Below are 18,592 nucleotides of genomic sequence, written 5' to 3'. Positions count from 1 at the left end.
GCCCAGGCCTCGGGCCCGCACATCTCTCGCCGCTCCCGCGGCCTGGCTGCGGCTCGCGTGAAGCTCTGGCTCCTGCAACAGAGGCAGGGAGGCCGTATGCTCTCCCAGATGGCACCGGGCAGGAAGCATGCCCTCGGCCCTGCAGGTGTAGCACCCTGCCTCCGTGCCCCAGGAGTCGCAGGCCCTGACGGCACGGTTGACGGGGGCAGCCCGGTTCTTCAGGTAGCCAGCGCACCCTCCTGTGCCTGTTCCTCTCGGGTAGCTGCTCTGCCGACGTCCACAGCACAGGACGGCACCAGGAGCGAGGCTTGGGTGGAGAGCTGGCCGGAGTCCATGGCGCACTCTGCGGCAGCAGGCTGGGCCCCGGGAGGCGGAGGGGAGTCACGCGGGCCTGGGAGAGGAAGCTGCCTTCGCTAAATTTAAAATCCCTGCCTGCTGCATGTGCGAGGTTGCTTTGTGATTTTCCTGGGAAAGCGTACTGCACGGAGAAAACGGCAGCGACACAGAGAAGGGTTTTATTGAGCCGGGAGTGTAATTATTAGTCCTGTGATTTTCGGATGGAATCCATTCATCTGGATAAGCAGAGGAAACTTGGCAGGCAGGATCAGGAGCAAAACACCGGGAGCAGCCCGAGACCCGCCATCGACTCACGCAGAGGATGCAGCCCGCTTGGCAAACGGGCCGCCTTGTTCCTGTTTGCAGTCACCCAGGGCCTGGGAACCAAGGGACAACCGGATTTGGGCACGGAGACTGTTTTCCCTCCGCTTGGGCCAGATAGATGTCCAACACAGTTACTCCTGTTTAAGGTGGAGACGCTGGAATTCCATTCTTGCATTTTATGTTTTTGGCATTTTGAATTCTTTTGTGTGATAGAAAACGTTCAACACAATATCATTTCTAACAAAGGGCTGTCAATCACGTGAGGATGATTCCCGCGACAGACATGAACCAGCGGGACTGACCCGCCACTGAGGGTCAGGGTCAGACACCGGGCTCGCCTCGCCACGGGGTGGACCTGGGTGCGCACCATACACGCACGGCGGCGCCTGCAAGGAAGGCAGCCGGCCTCCCTCCGCCCCCCACACCCCAGTCCGGGCCGCTGAGCCTTCATGCATGTGTTTGGGAACTAACAGCAGGGCTGCTGCCAGCTTCTACATGCTTGAGACTGAAATATATCATTAACCTTCCTGAAGAAAGTGCCATACACGATCGGCGCATATAACAAATACTGGCAGATTAGTAACCCTCTATGTGACAGGAAGTGGTCTCCATGTTGGATGTGAATAAGAGATAAAAGATCGTGGCTGGGCGTGGGGGCACACACTTGTAATCCCAGCATTCGGGAGGCTGAGACAGGAGGATCAAAGGTTCAAGGCCAGCCTCAGCTACTTAGTGAGGCCCTTTGCAACTCAGTGAGAGAGACCCTGTTTCAAAATAAAGAATAAAAAAGAGGGCTGGGAGTGTCGCTTGGACGTAGAATGCCCCTAGGTTCCACCCCCAGTACCACACACACGCAAAAAAAAAAAAAAAAAAAAAAAAAGAGAGAGAGAAATAAAAGATCTCTGCCCCCAAGAAGATGGACAATGGATCACTAAACAGAAGAGAGAAAGAGAGAGGTATTTCACAAAATAATGTGCACTGTGGGGAGGACTTGGGCAAGAACCCAGGCAGAGTCCAAGAGGAAACACAGATGGTGCAAAGGCCCTGCGGCAGGAGCCTCCTGGCAAGCCCAAATGGAAGCAGAGCCAAGCTAGTGTGGGCCTGGGTTGAGCAGCCGGGGAGTGCTGGCAGATGAGGGCGGGCAGAATCAAGTCAGACAAAGCCCATTAGCTCATGGTCTGGGTTTTAGGCATGGGTGTGTTTGTGATCCTGGGGATTGAACCCAGGAACATTCTATCTCCAAGCTACACTCCCTGCACTATTTTATTTTTTAGTTTGAAACAGGATCTCACAAAGCTGTGGGGGCCTCACTAAGTAGCTGAGGCTGCCCGTGAACTGCAATCCTCCTGTCTCAGCCTCCCAAGTACTAAGATTACAAGTGTACTTACCATGCCCGGCTAAAATCACTATTTTTTTTCCAGGTCTGGGGATGGAACCCAGGGGCATTCAACCTCTGAGCTACGCCCCCTACCCTATTTTTTATTCATTATTTTGAAACCGGGTCTCAGTTAGTTGTGGAGGGCCTCACTAAGTAGCTGAGGCTGTCTGAGAACCGCGATCCTCCGGTCTCAGCCTCCCGAATGCTGGGATTACAAGCGTGCGCCACCACGCCCGACTATCACTAATTTTTAAGTCTACAATTTGGCAGGTTCTGAGACGTGCATAGGATTATAAAAGCACTACCATAATCTTGATGTTGTAGGCTTCCATCACCTTAAAATATTCCCTTCTGTTGAGTGAAGTGGCACACACCTGTAACTCCAGCTACCTGGAGGTAGGAGGATCACAGGTTCAAGGCCAGTCTGAGCAACTAGCAAGACCTGTTTCAAAATAAAAATAAACATACTGGGGGATGTAGATCAGTGGTAAAGTGTTTGCTCAATACACATGAGACCCTGGGTCAAACCTTAGTACCGCGGTACCATCGCCAACACCACCAAAAAAAAAAAAAAAAAGAATATAATGTTTAACTGCCATATACCCATCACACAACTTCAATATTAATTAGCAACATTTTTAGTTACTTACATTTTTTTGGCTGGTTCTGGTGGTATGCACCTATGACCCTAGTACTTGGGAGGCCAAGAAGGGAGAATTTCAGGTTTAAAGCCAGCCTCAGCAATTTAGCAATACTTTGCTTCAAAATAAAAGTCAGGCCGGGCGTGGTGGCGCACGCTTGTAATCCCCGCACTTGGGAGGCTGAGACAGGAGGATCGCGCGGGTTTGAAGCCAGCCTCAGCTACTTAGTGAGGCTCTCAGCAACTTAGTGAGACCCTGTTTCCAAAAAAATATAAAAAAGGTCTGGGAGTATAGCCCGGAGGTAGAAAGCCTCTGGGTTCCATCCCCAGTACCACCAAAAACAAAAAAGAAAAGAAAAGAAAAGAAAAGAAAAGAAAAGAAAAGAAAAGTCAGGCATGATGGCACTTGCTTGTAATCCCAATATACAGGAGGCTGAGACAGGAGGATTGCAGGTTCGAGAACAGCCTCAGCAAATAGTGAGATTATCATCAACCCAGCAAGACCCTGTTTCAAAATAAAAATAAAATAGGGCTAAGGGTGTAGCTTGGAGGTAGAATGCCCCCAGCTTCAATCTCCAGTACCACAATCAATCAATCAATCAATAATAAAAAGGGCTGGGAGTGTAGCTCAGTGGTAGAATGCCCCTCAGTTCAATCTCCAATATAATAAATAAATAAATAAACCATTATTTTGGAGGCTGAGACACAATGATTGCAGGTTTGTGGACAGCCTCAGCTACTTAGTGAGACACTCTGAAGCTTAGTGAGACCCTGTTTCAAAATAAAAGAGTAAAAAAAATAGGGCTGAGGATGTAGCTTGGTGGTAGAATGCCCCTGGGCTCAATCCCCAGTACTGCACAATTAACTAATTAATTAATTAATTAATTAAAATAAAAGCTTCGGAAGCCAGGCATGGTGGCACAAGCTTGTAATCCCAGCATTTGGGAGGCTGAGACAGGAGGATTGTGGTTCATGGACAGCCTCAGCTACTTAGTGAGGCCCTTTTCAACCCAGTGAGACCCTGTTTCAAAATAAATAATAAAAACTAGGGCTGGGGGTGCAGCTTCTAAGTAAAATGCCCCTGGGTTCCAACCCCAGTACCACAAAAAATAAAATAAAATAAAATCTTTGGGCTGAGGGTGTAGCTTAGTGGTAGAGAGCACTAGCCTAGCTTGCTCAAAGGTATTGGGTTCCATCCCCAGCACTGCAAAAAAAAAAAAAAAAAATTAAACAACATGTCCCTCCTGCCCTTGGCAGTCCGCCTGGTCTTCCAGCCCCTGCTGAGTGACCTCTGGCGCTGCCTTCTGCCGCTCTGTTCTGCTTCTCTGAAATAGCACCTGAATGGACTCCAGAGAGCTGCCAGAGCCCTGCCTCCTGCCTGTGCGCCCGCTTCCCTGGCACGCGGTCTGGACCCGGTGGCTCGGATGGCCGGCCGGGAGTGACCCTCAGTCGGGGTCAGTGCGCAGGCGCGGTCTCGCTCCTCTGCCCAGGCCCGCTGGCTGTGAGCCGGTGCAGAGCTGGGCAAGGACCCCAGCGCAGCGCAGCCCCCGGGCAGCCGGGAGCTACCCCCCCCCCACCATCCATCCCGATGAGCTCAAAAGCGGATCCTGCCTGGTGAAACTCGAGCTCCTGAACCTTCAGATGGAGCCTGCCTGCAGAGCCGAGACCTGCCTGCCAGCCAGTAATGAATGTGGTTTATTTATTTTTTATTTTTTGTGGTACTGGAGATGAAACCCAGGGGCTACCCCAGACCTATTTTATATTTTATTTGGAAACAGGGTCTCACTAAGTTGCTGAGAGCCTCACTAAGTAGCTGAGGCTGGCTTCGAACCTGCGCGATCCTCCTGTCTCAGCCTCCCAAGCGCGGGGATTACAAGCGTGCGCCACCACGCCCAGCCTGAATGTGATTTAAAGACCCTGAACCACCAGGCTAGTGACCAAAAGTGCATTGCTGTGTGTGTCAGGATTTTGTTTTATTTATTTATTTATTATTTATTTATTTTTGCAGTATGGGAGAATAAACCCAGGGGCATTTTACCTCTGAGCTATACTCTCAGCCCTATTATCTTTTTCTTTTCCTTTTTTTTTTTTTTTTTGGTCTGGGGATGGAACCCAAAGGCATTCGACCTCCAAGTACACCCCCTGCCCCATTTTTTAATTCTTTTTTGCGTGTGTGGTGGTACTGGGGTTCCTGGAAGCCCTTCTACCTCCGGGCTACACCCCCAGACCTATTTTTACATTTTTATTTGGAAACAGGGTCTCCTAAGCCAGCGCGCACGGCTGGCTTCGAACCTGCGCGATCCTCCTGTCTCTGCCTCCCAAGCACAGGGATTACAAGCGTGCGCCACTATGCCCGGCCTCTCCCAGATTTATTTTATGCTCTATTTGGAAACAGGGTCTCACTAAGTTGCTGAGAGCCTCACTAAGTAGCTGGGGCTGGTTCAAACCTGTGCGATCCTCCTGTCTCAGCCTCCCAAGCGCGGGGATTACAAGTGTGCACCACCACGCCCGGCTAGATACAAGTCTTTTGTTAGCTATGTGTTTTTTAAAATATTTTCACCTGTCAGGGATTGGCCTATTCATTTTCCTAACAGCACTCCCCCCCCCGGGGTACACTGGGGATGGAACCTAAGAGCGTTCTACCTCAACCCTATTATATTTTTTATTTTTGAAATGGGCCGAGCGTGGTGGCGCACCCTTGTAATCCCCGCACTTGGGAGGCTGAGACAGGAGGATCGCACAGGTTCAAAGCCAGCCTCAGCTACTTAGTGAGGCTCTCAGCAACTTAGTGAGACCCTGTTTCCAAAGAAAATATAAAATAAGTCTGGGAGGATAGCCCCGAGGTAGAAAGCCCCTGGGTTCCACCCCAGTACCACCGAAAAAATAATAATAATAATAATAAAAAGAAACAGGGTCCCACCAAGTTGCTGAGGCTGCCCACGAGCCTGTGTTCCTCCTGTCTCAGCCTCCCAGGTGCTGGGATACAGGTTTGTGCCACCAGGCTCAGCTCTGACTGCGTTTTCTGAAGAGCCAAAGCTTTTAATCGTGCTGACATAATCCATCGTATCCAGTCCGTTCTACCTGCTCCCCGTTTCTAGCCTGGCCTGGACACGTCCCCAGGCAGGAAGCTGGGGTCATCTGGGGGCACTGGCACCCTATTCCTTCCTGGGCCATTGTTCTTGGTCCCCTGATGTCCAATAACTTGAGAACTCGGTCCCCATAGGCTTTGTTTAGTTTTTTAGCTGTCTCAGAAGGAAGTAAACCTGTCCGTTACTCCTTCTCAGCTGAAAGTAGAAATTCACCTTTTTAAATTCATTTTGCAGAGTGGGACGTGTGTGTGTGTGTGTGTGTGTGTGTGTGTGTGTGTGTTACTGGGGATGGAACCCAGGGCCATCACCTCCGAGCTACACCCCCGTTTTTATTTTTAGTTTGTAAAAAGACCTTACCAAGTTGTGAGAACCTCGCTACGCTGCTGAGGCTGGGCTCGAACCTACAATTCTCCTGTCTCAGCCTCCCAAGTACTGGAATTACTGGAGTGCTTCTGCAGGGCTTCCTGGAGATCTCCTGGGATAGAACGACACCCCCAGGGCAGAAAGGTCGTCCCAGGCCTGGCTGCACACCGGGGGCCGCCCCTTTCATCCCGAGCTCGCTCGCCCGGGCCGTCAGGACCGGCCTCCCAGGGCTCGGGGACAGGCAGAGGCGCCGAGGATCCGCAGCTCACGAGGATGGAGGCGCGGGAGCAGGTCCGGAGGGGGCGCCGGCCTCTGCGCCTGCGCGGGGAGGTGTGGCCGCGGCGCATGCGTGAGCTTCCGTTGCTAGGCAGCCGCCGCGTTGCCAGGAAGCCGCCGCCGCCGCCGCCGCCGCCGCAGCCAAGGGCCACGGAGGACCAGTGGCGAGGGCCCACCGCGAGGGCCGCCGCTGCCGGGCTGCCCCAGGAACAGCCCCCCACACACAACCGCCGGAGAGGTGGGTCCCGCCTTGGCAGTGCCCGCCTGCCTTGGTTCCCCGTAGGTCAAGCCTGGTATTTATGTGTGTTAGGAGCAGAACTGCATCCCCTAAAAGTCCACAGAAGTCCTAAGCCGGTGTGTGAGAACCAGTCTTATTTGGAAATAGGTTGTTGGTTATAAGGAAAGTTGAGACTATTCTGAGACTAATCTTTCTGTATACTTATAAAAAAGAGAAATTTGTCTGGACGTGGTGGTGCACGCTTGTGATCCCAGTACTTGTGAGGCTGAGACGGGAGGATCATGGGTTTAAAGTCGGCCTCAGAGAGCCGGGCATGGTGGCGCACGCCTGAGACAGGAGGACCGCACAGGTTTGAAGCCAGCCGTAGCTACTTAGATTCTCAGCAACTTAGTGAGACCCTGTTTCCAAATAGAATATAAAATATGTCTGGAAGTATAGCCCGGAGGTAGAAAAGCCCCTGCGTTCCACCCCTAATACCACAAAATAAATAAATAAAAATATAAAAGAATAAAAATAGGGTTGGGAGTATAGCTCAGAGGTTGGATGCCCCTGGGTTCAATTCCTAGTACCGCAAAAAGTAAAATAATTAATAAATAAATAAATAAATAGGGACTCCTGAGTGTGTAGGTCAGAGGTAGAATGCTCCTGGGTTCCATCCTCATTACCAAAAAAAAAAAAAAAAAAACATATTATCAAAGAGACAGGCGCATCTCTGGAGGCAGGGTTCAGCTGTACCGCTCCACACAGGACTTTGATGGCCTTAGTACCTGCGGTTTGGGGGGAACCCATACAGGAAAACCCAGCGAGGGTCGCTGGGGGAGGCATAGCAGCTGCGACTCCGGGCTGCAGTGTGGATCTGAACGCAGTGAGACTCCTCGGTTACCTGACCTGCAGAACCGTAAGATGGTAGGTCTGTGCTGTCTGAGCCACCGAGGGCGTGGTAGTTTGTTGTAGACGCCACAGGAAAAAGAGAGGTGTGTAATTTTTAACTCGGCTGGCTCGGCCCCCTCCACGGCCCAGCGGTCTCGCCCTCGCGGGCGCCCCCTGGCATCGGCTCTTTACCCAGGCCGCTCACTGTGGCCGGGGTGGGCGTCGCCTTCTTTGCAGACCGCAGGGAGCAACTTTCCTTGCTTTACTGCCGTAGATTGTGAGCATCCAGAGGAGGCCCTGTTAGTCCTGCGGCGCGAGCAGATGCTGTTGGGCTGTGTGTGGGTGGGCTCGCGGATGGCCCTTACCGGCCCTGGCTGCCACCAGAGCCTTTCGCCAGCTCCCCTGAGGGAGTCGTCTGAGAAGTTTGTTTATGTTTTGTTTTTGTTTTTACAGTACTGGGAATGGAACCCGGGGGCATTCTATCTCCAGGCTACTGAATAAGGGTTTCGCTACGCTGCAGAGAGCCTCCCTAAGTTGCTGAGGCTGGCAGCGAACCTGAGGTCCTCCTGTCTCGGCCTCCCAAGTACTGGGATTCCAAGTGTGCACCCCCACACCCCCGCTGAAGAGAAGGGCTTTGTGTTTTGTTTTGTTGGTACTGGGAATGGAACTCTTCTACCTCCAGGCTACACTCTCAGACCTATTTTATATTTTATTTGGAAACAGGTCTCTCTCTCAAGCCAGCTGAGGCTGGCTTCGAACCTGTGCGGTCCTCCCGTCTCCGCCTCCCAAGCGCAGGGATTACAAGCGTGCCCACCACGGCCGGCTTGATTTCTGAGGCTAGTCTCACACCTATGGTCTTCTTCCCTCAGTCTCCCAAGCACTGGGATTGCAGGCTGTGCCACTACATCTGGGGTTGTTTTTAGCAAGAGTAAGAAGAAGAACATAGCAGAAGCTGGATATGGTGGCCCACGCCTGTAATCCTAGTACTTGGGAGGTTGGGACAGGAGGATCGCAGGTTCAAAGACAGCCTCAGCAAGTAGTGACACACTCAGCAACCTAGGGAGACCCCGATTCAAAGCAAAAAAATAAAAATCGGGCGGAGGAGGGTGAAGCTGGAAGGTAGAATGCCCCTAGGTTCAATCTGCGGTACCCCCACACAGAATATAATAGACCCCGCCTGCCACCCGCTTCGGCAGGTACCAGCCGTCATTTCTGTTCCAGTGTGGGCTAAGGCTCCGTAAAGAAGACCCAAGGCGTCACCCCTTCTCATGTGCACGCTTCAGTGCACACCGCTCACAGACAAAGGCTCACTATTAACATCCCCATAAAAAACCATGGACGCCAACAAAATCAACAGTCACTTCTTAATACAAATTGTTGTTTCCACTTTGTGCTGGTTTTCAGGGTTATCTCAGAGAATGTCACTTACAGCTGTTTGCTTGAGTTGGGACCAAGCTCCAGCCGCCTGGCCGTGGCCGCTGGTCCCGGAGGCCCTGTGCGTCCGCACCGAGCGGCCGCCTCGCCTGTACGCGCTCCCCTCGGGCTGATTGTTGCAGAAACTGGGTCATTTGTTCCACTTACCCCTTTGCAGGCCTGCTCCGTGCCGCCGCGGGGCTCCTCCGGCTCGTCTGGCTCGTCTTTTGTTATATTTATTCTTAAAGTCCTGTTTTTTTGATGTGATTATAAATGGTAACTTTTTCAGATCCTGCTTTCCCATGACTTGTTCTGATAAACAGGAACATATTTGGCTTTTATTACTAAAGTTTTAGTACCTAGTAGCATTAGTAAGCTTTCTCAGTAAAGTTATAGTTAATATTCATTTGGATTTTCCACATGTATGATCATATTATCTAAAAATAATGCCCTTCACCAAGCACAGTCTGAATGTATACCATTTTCAGTATGTTCCACATATAAATAAGAAATAAAAGTAAAAATATTAAAATCCAATAATGTCCTTTCCCCCTTCACTTCCAGGCCTTTTACTGCTCATGTTTGGTTGCTCTGGTTGGTGACCTAGTGAATGTCTCGCGTTAACCCAGGGGCGGCCCCAGGCCAGCATTCTATCACCCAGCCCCGCCCCAACCCCTCTTCTCAGTCCTTAAAGGGATGCTTTTATTTTTTAAATTGATTTATTTTTATTGGTGCACTACAGTCTCACATCATAACGTGGATCATTTGACAATGGCAGATATTCACATAGTACTCGGTGCCCCTGCCCCGCTTCCCCTCCCTCCCCAAACTGAGTGTCCAGGGTCCTTCTTTATAGCTGAGTAGAATTCCATTGCATGTATTTCCCATAATTCTGCAGCCCATTCATCCACTGATGGAGACGTAGGTTGGTTCCATATTTTTGCTATTGTGAATTGTGCTGCTATGAACATGGGTATGCATATGCGACTGCAGGTCTCTGATTTCAACCCCTTTGGAAAGTAAGGGCTATGATTAAGTTGAGTAAGAATTTAAGTATAATAAGGTAGTGTCTGGTTGAGATGAGGGCTAGTGGTATAGTAGGATTCTTGTAGTTAGTACAGATTATTTTGGTGTGGAGATATGAAGTAGCTTGAGTATAAAACAAGGAGATACAGAAAGGGAAAAAAAGTCTTGAGAGTAGATAGGATAGAGGAGGAAGCGTGTGAAAGAAATGGGGAGAGAGCGAAGAAAGGTGCATATAATAGCAAAGCAAGCAAAAAGCTAACAGCATAAGAGTAAATCAGAGACAAACAAACAAACAAAAACTAGCAACAGTGAGAAAGAAAAGAGAAACAGTATGGCCACATACTGTGTGTTTGCTGTAGTAGATCCTGGAGCCTGTTACAGTATCTCTCATTTTCTCTGTAACCTATTGTCAGGTTTTGGACCCACTTTAGGAGTGTTTGTGCCCCTCTCTCTGGCGTCAGGGTGGCGGGTGTCAGTGAGTTCTGCGTAAGGCAGGGCTCTGGCCTCCCGGCCCTGACCCGCACCTCCCACCCCACCCACCCCACCACAGAGGGTCCAGTGTGATCTCAGAGGACCCCATGCCCCGAGCAGCACTGCCCCGGGCACTCTGCCTCCCTGTGTGTGTAGGTTCTGACCCAGCACCTCGGTGGGCCGCGAGGTCCCCACACCACCCTGGGTGGTGTCCGCCAGGCGCGGTCACCGTACTGTCCTGTGTGGGCCCGGAGGGCACAGCGCCACTGCAGGTGCGGCTTCTGGGGAGCACATGGGCTTTGGATCCTTTTCTCCGTCCCTGAAGCATGGTGCTGGTGGCTTAGGATGTTGGCATTCTGCGCTGCCTACTTGGCTTCTTGGTTTTCTTGCCAGGATTCCTGAGGCTACGGGGCCGGCCCGGGCTCTGCTGTCGATTGTGTTCTGACGAGGGCTTTATTCCACCATGGTTCCCTTTTTTGTGTCTTTGCTGGTTTGGATCTTCTCTGCCTTGTTTTTCTTGTCAAGGAGCTGCCTTCTCTGTAGTTGATTTTTGCTTGTTACAGCTACTGAGATGTGCCGCGTCCCACAGTCGCCATTTTCTGTAGATCCACTAAGGGATGCTTTTAATGTTCATGATTAAGCTGGATGTTTAAGACTTTTTAAATTGCAAATCAATAATTTATAATTGCATAAGTTTATGGGGCACAAAGTGATGTTATTATTTATGAATACCATGTGGAAAAGTTAAGTCAAGCAGTTAACATACCCATCACCTCAAATACTTAGCTCTTTTTGTATACTCGCAGTAATTCTGAAATATTCAATATGAATTCTGTTCACATGCTCTGCACTAGAACTAAAAAATGCCTCCCTTCTAACTGATATTTTGTAACCTTGGACCCCCATCTGCCCCCCCCCCATCCCAGCCTCTGCGGCCTCCATTCTGCTTCCTGCTCCTGAGAGCTCAGTTGTTTTGGATTCCACGAATGAGTAAGACTCGGGGCACTTGTCTTTCTGTGTCTGGCTCATTTCACCTGGTGACATGTCCTCCGATTCCATCCATGTCCTCACAAATGATGGAATTTCCTTTTTTCTAAGGCTGGGTAGTATTCTGTTGTGTATATAAGCCACACTTTCTTTCTCCGTTCGTCCACTGATGGGGGCTTGGGCAGGCTCTGTAACTTGGCTCTGGTGAGTAGAATTGCAGTGGCCGTGGGCTGGCGTCTCTGGACAAACTAACTTCAGACCTATTGGGGAATGCCCAGAAGAGGGAATTCTGGATCTGCTGGAGGGGTCTTTCATATACACCCTCTTATTCATTTTTTTTTTTTTTTTTTTTTTTTGCGGGTTTGGGGATGGAACCCAGGGGGCATGTGACCTCCGAGCTACACCCCCTGCCCCACTTTTTATTCTTTATTTTGAAACAGGGTCTGAGTTGCAGAGGGCCCCACTAAGTAGCTGAGGCTGAACCACGATCCTCCAGGTCTCAGCCTCCCAAATGCTGGGATTACAAGCATGCGCCACCACGCCTGGCTCTCTTATTCATTTTTAAAAAGTTCATTTCAGCCGGGCATGGTGGCGCACGCTTGTAATCCCCGCTCTTGGGAGGTGGAGACAGGAGGATCGTGCTGGTTCGGAGCCAGCCTCGCTGGCTTAAGAGACCCTGTTCCACATAAAAAAGTTAAAAAATAGGTCTGGGAGTGTATCCCGGAGGTAGAAGGGCTTCCAGGAACCCCAGTACCACAAAAAAAAAAAAAAAAGTTCATTTCAAGCTGGACATGGTGGTGTGCGCTTGTGGCGTGCGCTTGTAATCCTAGTAATTGGGAGGCTGACACAGGAGGATCCCACAGGTTCAAAGCCAGCCTCAGCTACATAGTGAGATCCTGTTTCCAAATAAAATATAAAATAACTCAGGGATATAACCTGGAGGTAGAAGGCCCCTGGATTCCATCCTTAGTATCACGCGTGCATGAGTGTGTGTGTATATGTGTTACTGGAGATTGAACCCAGGAGCATTCTATGTCTGAGCCAGAACCCCAGCCCTATTTTTTATTTATTTATTTATTTATTTATTTATTTATTTATTGTAGTACTAAGGGTGGGACACAGAGGCATTCTACTTCTGAGCTATACCCCCAGCCCTATATTTTATTAATTTTTAAACAAGGTCTCACTAGCCAGGCATGGTGGCGCAGGCTTGTAATCCCCACGCTTGGGAGGCTGAGACAGGAGGATCGCACAGGTTCAAAGCCAGCCTCAGCTACTTAGTGAGGCTCTCAGCAACGTAGTGAGACCCCGTTTCCAAATAAAGTATAAAATAGGTCTGGGAGTATAGCCCGGAGGTAGAAAAGCCCCTAGGTTCCACCCCAGTACCATCAAAAAATAAAAATAAATAAACAAGGTCTCACTAAGTTGCACAGGGCTAAGTAGCTGAAGCTGGCCGCGAACCCATGATCCTCCTATCTCAACGTCCCAAGTACTGGGATTATGAGCAATGTCACCACACCCAGCTCCTATTTTTATTTTTATTTTTATTTTGAAACAGGGTCTCGTTAATTTGATGAGGCTGGCCTTGAACCTGTGATTCTCTTGTCTCAGCCTCCCAAATATTGGGATTACTAGCATGTGCTACCACACCTGGCTTTGTTTGTTTCTTTGTTTGTTTGTTTTAAGGTACTAGGGATTGAACCCAGAGACATGCTACTTTCAAGCTGCACCCTTCGCCCTTTTTTTTTTTTTTTTTGACACTAGGAATTGAACCCAGGGGCATTCTAACTCCAAGCTATACCCCAAGTCCAATTTTATATCTTATATTTGGAAACAGGATCTCCCTAGGTTGCTGAGAGCCTCTCTGAATTGCAGAGGCTATTTTTGAATCTGTGATCCTCCTATCTTAGCCTCCCAAGTAGGGATTACAAGTACACACCACCATCCTCTGCTCTTTTTTTTTTTTCTAGGACAAATTTTTATTGGTGCATTGTGTTAGGTTTGGCGCAGTAAAAAGGCTAGAGAGAGCTGGGCGTGGTGGCGCATGCTTGTAATCCCCACACTTGGGAGGCGGAAACAGGAGGATCGCGCTGGTTCGAAGCCAGCCTCGCTGGCTTAAGAGACCCTGTTTCCATTAAAAAATATAAAATAGGTCTGGGAGTGTAGCCCTGAGGTAGAAGGGCTTCCAGAAAAAAAAAAAAAAGAAAAAAAAAGCCAAGAGAGACCGGGTATGTGAGAAGAATTTTAATGTGGTCTTCTCTTGGGGCTAGGGGCTGGACCAGTCCTGGAGACCTCGAGCCTCTGTTTCTAAGGTTTACGTCTCATGGGTGGGGCTATGCGTAGGAACGCCGCCCCTCTCAGGACATTGCCTGTGATATCGCCTAGCAGAGGCTCCTCCGCCTTCTCCAGGGTTCCGCCCCTGCATGGAAGGACCCAACCTGTCATCCCGGCCTTTTGGTGACAATGGGTGGAGATTCTAATCTTTTTTTTTTTTTTAAGATTTAAAGAAGTTTATTAAAAAGATAGAAATACAGAAAACAGAAATACAGAAAATAGTTACAGCCCCATGCCAGAATGGCATGGGGGGAGGGTGGTCCGGGCCAACTCACCACCCCCCCAAAGGAGATTCGAATCTTAAACTACCTCCCGCTGCCAAGGGGCGTCGTAAGGGGGCCCCTCGGCCGGAAGAGGTCGGGTCCTCCAGAAGTGGGCAGGTGGGAGTACGGCTGCGGCGTGAGGCGGAGGTTACCCTGGACAGCTTGGTGATGTGTGCTCGAGGAGACTTTAGCAGACGAGGAGTTATGACAGTATGGCATCTGAAAAGGGAGAGCACCATAGTATGTGAACAAGTGGATCTGCTAAAATAAAACATCAAAGAGAATTATGCCAAGAAAAACGAAGCTTAGTAGGGCCAACACTGTGCAAGAGAATTTGTCATGGGACTGACGTAACGGAGCACTTTTTTTTTTTTTCAGTAGTGAATTTCTTTTTAAAAGTGCATACATGGATAAAACCAAAACTAGAAATATGATAAATGGTAAAATCACCTACATCTGATAATAATATGCTAAATTATAAGTTAAAAGGTACACAGAAAATTTCCCTTTCATTAAAATTTATGCTTTCCCATTTAAGACATGAAATATAAAATATATTTTGTAAAATCTTGGTATTGGTGACAATATTTTTTTCCATTTTATTTTATTTATTTATTTTTAATTGGTGCATTGTAGTCATATATCAAATCACATTGGAGTACAAGACTTGAGAGGATATACAAGCACACATCATCCAATTAGCCCTCATCCAGCCCCCATCCCATTCCCTCCCCCTCCCTTGATCCCATGCTTGTTTGGTGATTAACTTTGATACATTTGTTTATGTATCAAAAAAAACCCTGCATTTTAAAGAGGCTCCATCCTCCACTATTCCATACCCTCTGATTGGTCACCTTAGTTGCTTCACAATAGGGCCCTTTCTATAGCTCGACCTCTTCCTGTTGCCCCTTTCCTCCTAGTTTTTGCTGATTAGGGGAAGCATCTGATTTTTATTTTCTGCGATATTTCTCTGTGCATGCCGCGTTGCAAGTACCGATCCCACTCTTGACGGCCCCAGTAGTGGCCTGGCTACCCGGTGGACTGATCCAGACCTCACTGGCTCAAGCAGCAGCCTTGCCTCATGGGAGGCCCCGATTCTGATCTCGCTGGCCCTGACACCAGCCTAACCCCTCGGCTGGCTCTGATCCCGGCCTCGGAGGCCCCAGTAGCAGCCTTGCCTCACAGCAGGCCCCAATCCCAACCTCGCTGGCCCCAGCACCGGCCTAATGCCTCGGTAGGCTCCGATCCCAGCCTCGGAGGCCCCAGCACCGGCCTTGCCTCATGGTGAGCTCTGATCCCAGCCTTGCTGGCCCCGGCACCAGCCTAACCCCTCAGCAGTCTCCGATCCCGGCCTCGGAGGCCCCAGCACCAGCGTTGCCTCACGCCAGGCTCGTAACAGAGCACTTTTTAGCTGGGTAAGATGATGCCAGTTGGGGTCCCCCAGCAGTTTGGCTGCGGTAGGTGTGGTGAGGATCACTGTGAAGGGCCCAGTCCGCCGTGGTTGGAGATGTTTTGGTTGAAGTGACTTGAGGAGGACTTGATCCTCTGGCTTAAGGGCCTTGACTGCAGGGTGTGGAGCTGCTTTTTTAGTCCTGGGTTGGGGAGATACCGGTCAGCATGTTCCCTAAGAAGGTGCCTGAGAAAAGACAAGTAAGGAAGATAGGAAGGCAAAGGAGGGGAATCTGAAGAGAGAGCGTGATTAAGCAGGAAAGGGCGACCGTCCAGCAATTCAGAGGGGCTCATAAAGGTGGGGCTTTGAGGGGTGGCCCTCACACAGGCCAGAGCTAGTGGCAGGAGTTCAGGCCATGACACTCGCAGCTCTAGAGAGAGTTTTGTTAGGTGGTTCTTAAGGATCCCATTCATTTTTTCTACCTTTCCTGACGTCTGTGGTCGATATGGGATGTGGAGCTTCCATGAAATGCCAAGAGCTTGTGCCACCTGTTGAGTAACCTTAGAAATAAAAGCTGGTCCATTATCAGACTGTAAGGAATTAGGGAGTCCAAACCGAGGAATGATGTCCGAGCATAGAACATCAGCCACCGTGCTGGCTCTCGTCCTTTGAGGGAAAAGCCTCTACCCAACCTGCTAGGGTATCTACCATGGTAAGAAGATATTTTAGTTTTTTGTGAGATGGCATATGGGTGAAGTCGATTGGCCAGTCCTGTCCTGGCAAGTGTCCTCTCATTGGGTGGGTAGGAAAGGAGGGGCAAAGGCCTCCCTGGGGAGACACAGCAGTGCAAGTAGAACAGGAGGCCCTGACTTTACTAACCAGCCGCTTCAGGAGAGAAGAATGAAAGAAGGGGCTCAGGAAATGCTTCAGCGCCATAGGTCCCACGTGGAGGGAGTCGTGTGTTAGGCAGATACACGGCCTGAGCCTCAGGCAGAGCAATCTTATCCTGTATCATGAGCCAACCATTTCCTGTGCTGGACACCCCAAATTTGATCAGGTGTTTTTGTCCAGCCAAGCTGTAATTAGGTGCCATTGAGGGGAGGGTTAAAAACAGTACAGAGGCAGGTGGGTTGGTTGAGATTCTTGTGTCAGCTGTCTTGTGTATAATCAGCTTTACTGTTTCCTTTGGCAACTAAGGAAGATTCTGTCTGGTGGCTCTGACAGTGGATGATGGCCAGCTCAGATGGTAAAGAAAGGGAATCGAGGAGTTTCTTAATCAAGGTGGCATGAACAATGGGTGAACCCTTGGTGGAGAAAAATTTCTCTCTCCAAATTGAGGCATGGCAATGTGCTATTAAAAAGGAGTATTTGTGCTGGGTGTGGTGGTGCACGCTTGTAATCCCCGTGCTTGGGAGGCGGAGACAGGAGGATCGCGCAGGTTCAAAGCCAGCCTCACTGGCTTGAGAGACCCTGTTTCCAAATAAAAATATAAAATAGGTCTGGGAGTGTAGCCCAGAGGTAGAAGGGTTTCCAGGAACCCCAGTACCACCAAAAAAAAAAAAGGAATACTTGGAATCGGTATATACGTTTACCCACTTGTTTTTTGCCAGGTGTAGAGCTTGATTTAGGGCAATCAGTTTAGCCTTTTGAGAGGTAGTACCATCCAGCAACCTGGCAGCCTCAATGACTTGAGTTAGGGTGACCACTGCATAAGCTGCCCTTTTCTTACCTCTGGGGTCAGTAACAGAGATGCCATCAACGAAATAAGTAACATCTGGATTAAGAAGGGGGTGTCCTGGAGGTCCTCACGAGGTTTAGCTAAAGCTTCAATTATATCAACACACGAGTGAACATCGTTAGGTGAACACGAATCGGGGCCTGACCCCTGGCTCACTGGTAACAGAGTGGCCGGGTTAAGGGCCGGGGAATGAGACAGTTTAATATCTGGATTTTCCATGAACAATAAATAAAGTCCCTGAATGCGAGAAGGTGACAGAAGAGGGAGTGCTCGAGGAGAGAGCAAATCCTGGAGTCTGTGTGGGGAGAAAACCTGCAGGGGCATCCGGAGACAAATTTTAAGAGCCTCTTTTGTGAGCGTGGCTGCTTCCGCCAGAGCCCTGAGGCAGGGTGGCCAGCCTCGAGTGGTAGGGTCAAGCTGTTTAGATAAACAGGCCACTGGTGCCTGGGTTGGTCCCTGGGGTTGAGAGCACTCCTGTGGCTATCCCTCGCCTCTCATCAGTATATAACAAGAAAGCTTTAGTGGGATTGGGGAGTGTCAAGGGGGGGATTTAAGGAGGGCTTCCTGGAGAGCCAGGAAGGCTTGGCGAATGACTGAGGGCGAAGTGAGGAGGCCAGCCGGGGTTTCCTTAATTGCCTCATGCAATGGCTTAGCCAGAATGGCAAAGTTGGGGATCCAATGTTGGAAAAATCCTATAAAACCCAAGAAAGATTGGATCTGGTCAGCTGAGGTGGGTGGCTGCAAGTCTCGTAAGGCCTTGACCCGGTCAACAGTTAGTCCTCGGGTGTTTGGGGTGAGATGTAGGCCTAAATACCGCACCTCAGGCACTGACAACTGGGCTTTATGTGGGGCCACCCTGTAACCCCTGCTTCCAAGGAAATTAAGGAGAAGGGCAGTGTGCCGTTTGGACACTTCCAGGGAGGGACTACAAAGTAAAAGTCATCCACATATTGTAACAGAGAACTAGGCTCCAAGGGCACTGGAGGAGGTCCTGTGCTAGAGCCTGTCCAAAGAGGTGTGGGCTATCTCGAAAACCCTGGGGGAGGACGGTCCAGGTTAGTTGTTGAGCAACCTGGGTATCGGGGTCCTCCCAAGTGAAGGCAAAAAGGGGGTACGACTCAGGATGCAGAGAAATTGTATAAAACACATTCTTTAAGTTGAGAACTGAAAAGTGGGCGGTATTGGGGGGAATCTGAGATAAGAGGGCATAGGGATTAGGGACAACTGGGTGGCTTGGGACCACCGCATCATTAATTAAATGGAGATCCTGGACTAAACGATAAGTCCCATTAGGCTTTTTAACTGGGAGAATGTGGATATTATAAGGGGAATTAGTAGGAATAAACAGTCCCTGGGCCAGGAGATGAGAAATAATGGGTTTAAGCCCACGTTGGTGAAGGAGGGGTATGGGAAACTGGGAGCAGGCAGGGAAAATAGTGGGGTCATGTAGGACAAT

At 49.7% G+C, this 18,592-nt stretch overlaps 1 protein-coding gene across 1 annotated transcript in view; it reads left to right on the top strand.

Moving 5' to 3' along the window:
* Positions 1 to 6,403: 6,403 nt before the first annotated feature.
* Positions 6,404 to 18,592, top strand: part of CFAP74 (cilia and flagella associated protein 74) — a gene marked incomplete at both ends in the record, with an annotated part of 71,365 nt that continues 59,176 nt past the window's right edge. Inside the window, 2 exons of the mRNA XM_080692717.1 lie at positions 6,404 to 6,644; positions 7,789 to 7,936. Coding sequence (XP_080548843.1) covers positions 6,404 to 6,644; positions 7,789 to 7,936 — 389 coding nt within the window. The remainder of the gene's footprint in view (positions 6,645 to 7,788; positions 7,937 to 18,592) is intronic.

The sequence above is a fragment of the Muscardinus avellanarius genome (assembly GCF_963383645.1).
Source record: "Muscardinus avellanarius genome assembly, chromosome: 3".
NCBI lineage: Eukaryota > Metazoa > Chordata > Mammalia > Rodentia > Gliridae > Muscardinus > Muscardinus avellanarius.
The sequence above is the reverse complement of the archived record's forward strand: the minus strand, read 5'-3'. Positions and strand labels throughout refer to the sequence as shown.